General features: G+C 36.6%; 1 protein-coding gene across 41 annotated transcripts in view; it reads right to left on the bottom strand.

Moving 5' to 3' along the window:
- Window positions 1-1,667: 1,667 nt before the first annotated feature.
- The window catches only part of ELAVL2 (ELAV like RNA binding protein 2), a 91,541-nt gene continuing 82,053 nt past the window's right edge, over window positions 1,668-11,155 (bottom strand). For 26 of the 41 annotated variants that reach the window (XM_038170859.2, XM_072031245.1, XM_072031250.1 and 23 more), the window contains 4 exons: window positions 8,401-8,626; window positions 7,573-7,644; window positions 4,850-4,888; window positions 1,668-4,377 (listed from right to left, as the gene is read on the bottom strand). In XM_038170859.2, coding sequence (XP_038026787.1) covers window positions 4,047-4,377; window positions 4,850-4,888; window positions 7,573-7,644; window positions 8,401-8,626 — 668 coding nt within the window. In that variant the 3' untranslated portion in view covers window positions 1,668-4,046. The remainder of the gene's footprint in view (window positions 4,378-4,849; window positions 4,889-7,572; window positions 7,645-8,400; window positions 8,627-11,155) is intronic. The other 15 variants (XM_072031255.1, XM_072031256.1, XM_072031243.1 and 12 more) reach the window with 5 other exon arrangements.

Genomic DNA, 11,155 nt, shown 5'->3' with positions numbered 1-11,155 from the left:
ATGGACAGCAAACGGTCCATTGAAAAAAAGTACCTTTCCTCTTTACAGTGTGAAAATGGGCTCTGAGTATGGGAAGGCTCTTCTAGATGCACGAGTTTACCAGACACAGCTGATTTCATTGCAAGCATATATTATAGAAGAGGCCACACAAGCCTTGAGCATGTGCAAGGCTATGTTACTGCAGAAACAAGTCTCCCTACTAGCATTCATGTCTTGTGGTTACAGCTGACCCCCTGCTAGGGTCATGTTTCCAGCTTGGCTCACCTGCCACTGTTAGTCCCCAAAGTTTTGCAGGTGTTCCTGGAACTCTTACCAGATAGATATAAGACTTGAAAAGTAACTGTTCCTCTACCACTACATCCCCATGAAGGGATTTGATTTTCTTCCTTTGCTTTAAGATTTATACAGTGAGAAAAGTGTCCCCACTGTAAAAATTCCCATCAGGTTCCTTCACTCATGAGCTCTGATGACTACCCCAAGGTGCCCAGCTAACATGCAATCAAAATTGTATTTTCCAGCACTTAGCATTCTTCCAGGCAACTGCATTTATAATTTTCAGTGTTGCTCATTGACTGCCTGTTCATGTACAGGCTAACCCCCAAAAGTATAAGCAGTTTTGATTTTAAACTGAAGGCAATTATATAAACACATTTTGTCTGTATTTCTGTATTATGATTCAACCATGGATAGCGACTCAGACTGGTTTAAGCTGAGAACTAGAACTACTCTTCCATGAAGGAGTGAAAGCTGAATACACAGATATCCCTGCTGGAATAAGAACTCCAAATATAGCTCCTCATTTGCTGCCAACCCCTGTAATTTGTATCTTTTTCAGTACGCCAGCCAAAGAACATAACTGTATGAAAAGCCATCAGCATACACTATTTCTATATGTAAATATAAAATTCCAATTGTTAACACAGGTTATGACTAACAGACATTAGACTTAGGCCTTAGTCTTCCAAGAAAGTTTGACACTAATGTGCCGTACTGATGGGAGATGCTCCATGCCACATATTATATGGTTACAAATCAAAAAATCTCACATTAAAAACGTAAAAAGCAGGGTGAAAAGAAACAGTTAAAAATGTATGCCATATTGCATACGATCCTTTTATGGTAAAAATTCATTCTCATTCAATTGAGAAAGCCTACAAATTTTGGAGCATATGTACTTTAAAAGGGCAAAAGAATTTATGGCAAGTTTAAGCATTCAAGTGTTGAGAAGGGGGAAGAACAAGATTAATTGGATATCCACTAGTAATGGTGTCAAATAATGAAACAAAAATATAGTAATCAAACAGCAAGAGGATATTGCGATAAAGAATGAATTATTCTCCCTCCTCCGTATTTTTTCTTAACACAACAGGGCATTAACTTAGCTATGCTGAAGAGCAGGTGGCTGAACAGACAAATTCATTTTTACTGAATATGTTTAATGATCCTCATTTATTATACCAGCTTAAGTATTGAGTGGTTCATATAAAATCAAACTGAAAAGATTTGATACCAACTCCACAGAACTAGTGCTTGGCTCCAGTGCCTACTTGTTGGTAACTAGTGTCCTAAGCCAAAATGAGCGTTGAAGAAATTTTTCCCTCCTCCCCTCAAGATTGCTTACTCATTAAAGTGGACAACACAGTAAAGAAAACCTGCTCAAGACACTGTTATCCCTTCAACTTTGTTTATTGATGTACTGAACATGAAAAAGTACAAAGGATCCAAACACAAAATAAAACATGTACAACCTCTTAAATACTCAACAGAATATATTTTTCTATTCCAACAGATGTGAATTAAGTCATACTATACAACTTCAAATAAATACCAACCTTACATTTTACTAAGTGCTCTGATAAACACTGTAAAGTGAAGCCCAATTTACATGCCTTCTCATCAATGCCGTTGTTTGCTACAGTAGTATAAGGAAAGAAGCATGTAGCTGTTTTCCCCCACACTGGAAAGTTTGTGTTTTCTATAGTATATACAATTTTTAATGCAGAGGAGCTTTAACAATCTAAATGCACCTAAGAATGAGGAAGTGCTCAGGAAGCCAATTGATTTTTGAATAGCATTGAGTGGGTCAGCATGAAAACTCGCTTATTCACTTTAGCACGCGCTTCACAGTATATGTAACTGTACTATACTGAAAATTTTATAACTACAATTTAAAGGAATAAGAACCAAAAGCAACTGCAAAGATAGTGTACAACTATGTTTATGCATAGAACATTGCTTTTTCTAAGGGGAAGCATATGAGCATCTCAGTTTATACAAAAAGCAGGACGTAACTATATAGTTGTCAGTGCATCCTGGTGAAGGCATGAAAACCCTCAGCTTTTTTTCCAAAAATTCAATTATAAGCTAGATGCTAATCAGAAAATATTCTGTATTTTTCTTAAATTTCTTCAATACATGGTAAAGACTTTTCTATGTCCCCAAATAGTGATTTAAGCATTATACGAAGTTAAATTTCAGTAGCATACAGGTATTCATGGGTTTTGTATGAAAAATGTAAGGAAATTTGTCCAAAACCTATGATTATACTTGTTTTTACCACAAACATATTTATAAACCAAAATATAGCATCACCATAAACAGCTGAAGCTAGACTATCTACAGACAAAAATAGCAACAGATCTGATGCACTGTAAATTCAAGTCCTCAGGACAACAAAAATGAATAAGCAGACCTCAAGTAACAATGTTAATGCCATTTACAAAGAAAAAACTCATACAAAAACATTCAAAGTTGACCATCACTTGGCATGTAAGTTAAAAAATAAACTAAAACCAAAATCAGCTGAAAGGTTCATAATTCAAGGTCTTATTTACATTACACAAAGCTCAGGTGTTAGCCTTGAACATAACTTTCAAAATACCTCCAAATATACCCAACTCAGGCCACTTCTGCTGTGCAAACCATGCACAATGTCTTTTTCTTAAGACAAAACAATTCTTCAAACAATAGCAAGTACATCACTAAACACCATGAGCTCTATCTGAAGGGAATTCTTTAGGAAGAACAGATTTTTTTTCCCCCGTCTCAGTATTTTTAAGTTTCCTGCTTGCTCTTATATAGCTTTTTTAAATTTTCTTTTGTTTCAAAATCACAAATTAATGTGAGCCATCTATCACTTAATAACCAGGATGATCAAAGACTCCACCGATGATTACAAAAATGAAATCAACAGTGCATCCCATCAACTCTACTTCTTAATAGAAAGGTCTCAAAAGTATTTCTACATCATAAATCTTTCTAAATTTTTCCCCAACAACTGCAAATTTCCTGGTAAGTTTTAAAAGCTCACTAGGTGTCTTATGAAGAGATTTCTCAAAGTATTCAAGTCAAAATATTTGTTCCAGGACCAGTAAAAAGTTTCTCCAAATTTTTTTTTATTTTTTTTTTATAAAAATAGATGCTTTTTTTTTTAAACCCACATCAAAGAGGCTCTTATCTCTTTGGCAAGGTACTGCTTTACGAAAAGTTCTCCAGTATTCTTACAATAAGCTTTTATAACGTGTTCCCCTTCCCCAACCCAAATGATAATTATAAAATAAATACTGCTTATAACTTTATAAATAAAGTGTAAACTTCAAATACTTTTCTTGAACAACAGAACAGCAATGCATTAAAATGTAAACTAAACACAAGGCAGATCAAGAAATTATAAAAAGAAACTTAAGTAGTATAACACAAAGCCTCAATATTTACTCATAGGTTAAAGGCAGTCATGTAAAGAAAAAACTTCTTCCCTTAGCTGAAACGTTTTAAAAGGTCCACCTTCTTCAAAGAAGGCAATAGAATGCATTGTGACAGGTAAAAACCCTGTACCTCTTGTCAATATTCAAACACAAAAGGTATTTAAGAAGTTCTAATTCAAATATTAGCAATAAAAAATCTCACATATTCTTAGGATGCTAAGTAGTCATTTTATCCCCATTTCCACACTGGCATACAACAAAGGCATTTACTAATGCATAAAGCTTCTTGTAAATTGCCTTTGTTGTATAGATTTCGTATATTAATGCACTGAGAATAACTTGTTAGGCTTTGTGCGTTTTGTTTGTTTTAAAGGAGACCTGCAATACTCTGTCCCCAAGGCGGTATCCATTCAGGCTGGCTATTGCCATAGCTGCCTCATCATAGTTTGTCATAGTCACAAATCCAAACCCTTTGCACTTGTTTGTGTTAAAGTCACGAATGACCTTCACATTGGTTACTGCTCCAAAGGGTCCAAACATTTGCCAGAGGATACTCTCATCAGCATCAGGGGCCAAATTGTACACAAAAATGCACCATCCAGTTCCTGCGTGTCCAGGGATATTAATTCCAGCCAAACTGGTCATTCCATCAATAGTCATGGGAGGAAACCTACTGAATAATGGTGGAAAACAAAAGAAACAAGCATAAAGCAGCTGTTCAGAGAATCCCAGCAAAGAAGTTTCAAACAGAGAAAAGAGATAGAAGGCTTTTGACAGTGGGCATGGACATTTCAGCCAGATGAATAAGGTAATACTGCAAAGTACTGCAAAGTGTTTTTTTTTCAGCTGCAGAAATTCTATATGCAGTACAAGGCACAATTGTGGGAACAGAGTTAAATCTGACTGAAATGAAATAATAAACAGAAGAACGTAAGAAAAGCATGCTAGAAAGCCAGTGAGGATTAAGTCATTTGAAATGGGAATTCCATGAAACTGCTACTGAGTTTGTCTTTCATGCACAATGCACTGAAATGAGCAACTTCAGCTGAAGTTTCAACATGTGGAAATGTCTTACTGACAATGTAATGGTAGCCAAAATATTTTCTCTTAATAATCTGGTTACTGTGAACTGAATGGTTCTTTACCTCTTTACACCATAAGCCATGTTGAGCAGATTGTCCAGCCTGCAAAACATTTAGCAAAGTGTTCAGTCTTCAGACTTTTCTAGCCTTTTATCTTAAGAACACTTGGTTTCCACCAGCCCCTTAAACTGTATTCTAGAGAACCTTATGCAAAGCTTGAGTACCTGAACTACAAGAGCTGGAAGACCTTGTTACACATGAAACAGCCAATGTAACACTAAACAGATGTTCCTGTGTAGTACCCACAACCACAAGTAGTTAAGTTCAGAAAGGCTAAACTTGTGGTAGTGGTGCACTAAGTCAAACAATACTGTCAGCATCAAGTTGTAGTCAGTGACCACTTCAGTGAAATCTTTGAAATTATAAACTTGTTAGATGAAGGCTTTACTGAGACATGACTTCACAATATGCTGACATGAACACCCAGACCAACACAGAGTTTTCGAGCAGTAAAAAAAATATTAAAACAGGTATTGCAGTAAGAGCCATTTTTTCCCCTACATTTTCTTACTCTTTTTTGAAAGAATTTTTTTTAGAATATTGATACATTTCATGTTGTAAGTTTTCTCCATATATTTCTTCCTTCACTTTCTCCCAGGCTGCTGATCTGTAGTATGCAGTCCCACCTCTAAATGCTCTTGGAGTTACTTAGCCAATACCTAAGAACATGCAATGCCTAACAATCCTATTAAGCAACTTCAGTAATAAGTTGAAAGTGCTTCTCCAATAAAATTTCTTCCCTAAAGCAGCTCTGGTGTCTTCCTAGTAAAGCTCGGACATATGAAGAGGAAGTCTCATGCTTAAAGGTTATCTTCATGATTTCACAAAATATGAGCTTAGGGAATAAAGATTTAAAGGATTCAGTTTTTAGCTTACAGCTACCTTACAGATTCCTACTTGGTTGTCATTTTTCTTCAGTAATGAGCTATAGGATTTAATAACCATTACTAGTATACAGAATCCAAATTTAACTGCTCTAATAGTGTAACAGTGCTTGCGCACAAAAAAAAAAAGATTTGGTCTTGCCTGCAGCTAAGTAAAGGTCATAAACTATATAGAATTTTGACTTCGCAGTGAACAGGATTTTAACAGGACAGCAAGCCACTGAACACCTTAAAGAGCAGAAAGGAGGAAATGAAAAAAATGTCTGCCTACTATCAACAGACTTAGAGGGATTAGATTACAGAGCTCTATTCTGACGATCTGGCGTGTGAGAGGGAGGTGAAGAATTCCAGAAAAAACACCAAATACAAATTCTTTGCTGTAAAACAGGCTGAGGACTTCATATAATAATGGGGTCAACATATGAGTTTTCATCATTTACCTGGATGACTTAAAAGATTCAAGAAGGACAGAGGTGTTCACTAGGCAATTAATTTTTAAGGATGCTTTAAGTTACATAACCTACAGATACAGAACAGTTATAGACAATTGCTTTTGAAAGTTCAGTTCAAGATTTTTGTTAGTAAAAAAAATCATTAGAGTGATCCAATTGCTCTTCATTATTAGGTTTATGCTACCTGTGTGTTTTCAGGCCTCTACCAACTGTTAACTGACACAGGGCAACCATGGAAAATAATCAATCCTGTTAACATCTGAAATTTCATCAGTTGGGATTTTTTTTTTTTTTTGGCATGTGAAAGACATTAAAGACCTAAAGCATCCCAGCAATCTGAGCTGGATTGTCAGCAACTGAGCTGAAATACTGCAACAATAACACCTAAGCAAAGCCCTAATATACAGGCAGACTTCCACTTACAGTTATGAAAATGTAGAACTTGGCAAAGCTGTCTTCTAATGAACAGAAGCCTGATGGTCTTTCAAAAAAAAAATTCAAGTGTCTGCTACACCAGTTTACCCTTTTGACCAGTCAGCCAACTCAGCCTTTCCTACCTTCCCCATCGACCAAAATGAGAGATTTTACTCACCCACCTATTCACTGCAGACTTGATACTTTCTGTTACCATTATACTTTTAAGTGGAACAAGATCACATCTCTTTATGGCTTTCAGGTACCGCTTTACACTTAATATCTCACCGAGAACTTACCAGTGAAATTTAAACTGACATTTATAAAAATGCACTTTCTAATAAAGAAAAATCACAATTGAAACTTTTTTATGTCTCATGTTGCAGGACATGGGTATTGTACAGAAATTACAAAACTGCAAAGAACTTCAGGTCCTATCCACAGGAAAAAACATTTGTTTAAGTTTTACAAATCATAACGGGTATACCCAGACTATCATTTAAATACAGGTGCTATCCAAGCTGGTGTCAGTAATACTGAACACAGCTTTGTGCCTGGGAACAAGTGCACTCAGAAGAACTCATGGAGTTAGCAGGCCAGGCTTGCCAGAATGTCAGATGTTGTAACAACATTGTTGTTGTACAACAGCTCCCTTACCATCTTATTTCAACGCACCACAGTCCATCCTGGAAGTCTAACTTCTGCTCATGTGCTCTGCTTATGGAGCAAGGACAAGCCTACTTTTGTTCAATATATAGCAGGCTGTTTCAGCTAACCCTTTTATTCCCTAAGGAGCAGTACAAAAATTCACTGAATACTGAATAAAATTGGGTATCCCCTCCTTGAGGGCAGAAAGCCTTTTCTAGTGCTGACCTTCACTCGTGTTAGACACTTGCGGTACATAAGGCTGAAAAGTTGAAGGAAAGAATTCACAAATTCTGCCAGAAACGCTATCTATGAACTCCGAACATTTTACCTAAAAGAAGGGTGGCCAAAGCAGAGCTTCTGAAGCTTGATGCATTCTCTTAAACTGCAAGCTGATTTGGTTCTTGAAAAATAAAAGAGCAAGTGTTTGAGTAATACTTAGCAAATTCTAATCACATAAACCAGGTGTAGAGGTTAGGAAGAAACTATCAAAATAGCAGAAAAAAAAGGGTCACTCACAAATATAAATAATACAGTATTTGTTTTACTCTGTTCTCACCAACTGTTCTTTTTGATACTGGAACTGTAGGAACTGGGAACTGCATGTCTGTAGTTTCAGCATGAGGAGAACATACATTCATAAATATACACATGCAGAAGATCTTCGAGTAACAGTCATTACAGAAGCTGGGAATAAGGTCAGTAGTATGCATGATTTAAACTAGGACAAAACCTGAAAGCCAGAACGGGTAAGAAACACACCGGAGGATGAAGAAGAAGATTGCAGTAGCATGACATATTACTAAGGGATAAATTGAATTGCCTCAGTCAACACTAGCTGAGTCAACTTTCATATTAATCAATAAAAAAAATAAAAATAACCTTTAAAAGTGATTTTTTTTTTTTAGTGACTATATAGAAAGTGTCATCTTGATTTAAGCAAGTTTATTAGGTGCTTTTTAGGTGTTTTTCAGCTATCAATAGGTTGGAATGCATTTTCACTTTTAGCTGTGTTCTTGGAACATAGCTACAGAAATTCAACATTTTCATGGGTTTCCTTCATAGAGCACAGAAGGAAAAGAGTGCAGGACACCAACAGACCGACCCATGGAAATACGTGGCTTCCAGCACCTCTGTTACATACAAAAATTTGACTTACCGAAAACGTTGAGCCTGCTGAGCTAGAGGTGCCGGATACCTTCTGTTTGGAGAATGGTACAGCTGAGAAAGGATGGCCTGGTTATTTTTTTGGCTTGGATTGTTAGCAAACTTTACAGTGATGGGCTCGGTGGCACCTGGAGGTTTCTGGCCATTCAAGCCTTTGATAGCTTCTTCTGCTTCAATTCGCTTGTCAAAACGGATAAATCCGACACCCCTTGACACCCCTGCATAGGTTGAAGGAAGCATATAATAAATCCAGATGTTATGGCACATTTGACTTTAATATTCAATTCTTTCACCAGCTGCTACAAATGCTAAATTGTGAGCTTACTAGAACTGATCTTTTGCTGACAGAAGACTTCGCTAAGTTTTTGGGGATTTTAATTTATTTTTTGAAGTTATGTAAGATACGCTGGTTAGAAAGAGCTTGGAAGGTTGAATGAAAAACAGTGACATGGCAACTTAAACATCAGGAGCCAAAGAGATATCCCAAAACTGATTTTGGTTGTATGGAGGAGGTGAACCCAGAACAACCTGCATGGTAACCTCTGTTTAGTTAATGCCACTCCACAGTATCTATATTTACTGAGGTTTTATAAATGGCTTAGTCTTCTCCCTAGCAGCAAGGAATGTTTATGCTCTGCTGCAGCACCCCTTAAAAGTTCACTTTGGAACATATATACTAAAACACTAAGACCTATGTGGGTTTTAGGTTGCAGTAATGTAGGTTACAGCCCGGTTTTAACAGGCCATGTTTATTTCTGTAAGTGAAGATTCAGTTTCAGTACATCACCACATACTTTTGTAGGGGATGTTTCTGAAGGAAACCGTTTTTTTGGGTCATAGATTCTTCCTACATACAGGCAAGTCAAAGACAACATGCAAGGAGATCATCAAGTATTTATGGAAGGTCTTAGGAATGTTACAAGTCGAAGCTGTACACCGTGGCCTGAATATGAACATACTGGGGTGTTAATACTTACACCAATTACCAGTAAAGGTTCTAGGGCTAACACTAATTAGTTGTATGCTTTATTATAACATTCCTGAATCCATTTAGAGGCCTCTAACATTTCCCTTCATAATCAGCGAAGTGAGAAGCTTATCCTCACTTTAGAAAGACATTAATGACAAGAAATATACTCTGTTCATAAACAATGACAATTTAAATCAAAGTGACAATGAACAAGTGAAAAAAGCTTTAGAGACAAGTGTCACAGCCTCAACTTTGCATTTTTCATCTGTCAGTTTTTGTCACAACCTTATTATTCATACCCTTTTGAGTCTTTTTTCCACCTTCTTAGCGACTTGGAGAAAAGCTTAAACCTGAACAACAATCTATGCTAAAGAACTGCTGTGCTCATATTAGGATTTGAATGCTTAGAACTACAGTACACACTTTTATAAGTTTAAATTTACTTATGTGGACCATGTAAAATCCCACCCTTTCTGTGCATTAATATCAAAAGCATACTGTAAATATTTGTCAAATGAAGAGTGAAAACTTGTCCAGCATATCTGCTTCTTCTGCAAATCACTATTTGGCATTTAACTTTTCTGTCCCTGCCTCTCCACACACACCGTGTCAATATTGAGATTTCTGTTAAAACACAATTGCAAAGAAGTGCATGTGCAGTCAACTACAGTTCAGCCAAGTGTCAGACGATATATGTATATGTATAACACATACAAAATAAGGTCATTTGAAAACTTTATGACTTCCTGTGGCTGAAAGCTGTTTGTCAACCACAACGACATACTTTGAAAGGGTGCAACTATAAAAAGATATCTAAACTAACTTATTCAGAGAATAATTATGAGTTAAGGAATTGCCCCCTTCCTCCCCCAGCAAGTTTGTTGGTGTGTTTGTGTTTTTTTCTGAGATGTGAATTCTGAGAGCCCTCCTCCGTGTTCTGCTTAGTGCGCTAAATAACTCAATGCTTATGTGATATCCTAGGCACTTAATTTGATTGCTTATTTTTGAAACAAACCCACTGGAAGCAGGTGAGGCAGAGTTAAAGATCTTCAACATCAGCCATTTGAGCCAGGATGAATGCACAGCAAAAACACGTTTGGTCTGAAGAGCAACCCCAGAGCGTCACTGACACCAATTTACTAGTTTATATTAGTTTAAACATACTGTAAAAATGCAACTAACTTAATAGATCTTACTTCTGGTTAGGTACTGGTATAGGCTGCCCTGAGAAGTGGTAGAGTTGTCATCCTCAAAGGTATTTAGGAGATGTGTATGCAGAGCTTAAGGGACATGATTTAATGGTGGACTTGGTAGTGTTAGGCTGCTGGTTGGATTTGATGATCTTAAAGGTCTTTTCCAACCTGAATAATTCTATGATTCTTTAAGACACTGTTAAGGACAGAATTCATCTGCTTCTGAAGAACTCAAAGTTCATTTTCTTCAGTGTACCTAAAGTTAATGAGGCAACCTTGAAAACAGTCTTAACAGCAATTACTAGTCCAGGTCTTTTGTAATCCTAGCAGAGAACCAGCTGCGCATTTCTGTTTTTTTTTTTTTGTTTGTTTGTTTGTGTTTTTTTTTGTTTTTTTTTAATAGAAGTGCTTAATAGCATTTCTTAAAGAGCATGGGGACTATTTTCACACAGCAGCTTGGAAAGGAAGATTATAGCAGCTGTAAATTTATTACAAGCCATGAAACAGGCTTCCAACCTGCACCTTCAGGGTGGAAATGACTCAAGGTGGCTCAGTTCACTCCAATCTATTTTTGTCCATGCATA

This window comes from Anas platyrhynchos, chromosome Z (assembly GCF_047663525.1).
Source record: "Anas platyrhynchos isolate ZD024472 breed Pekin duck chromosome Z, IASCAAS_PekinDuck_T2T, whole genome shotgun sequence".
NCBI lineage: Eukaryota > Metazoa > Chordata > Aves > Anseriformes > Anatidae > Anas > Anas platyrhynchos.
Note: the sequence above shows the minus strand (reverse complement) of the source record. Positions and strands in the feature narration are given on the sequence as shown.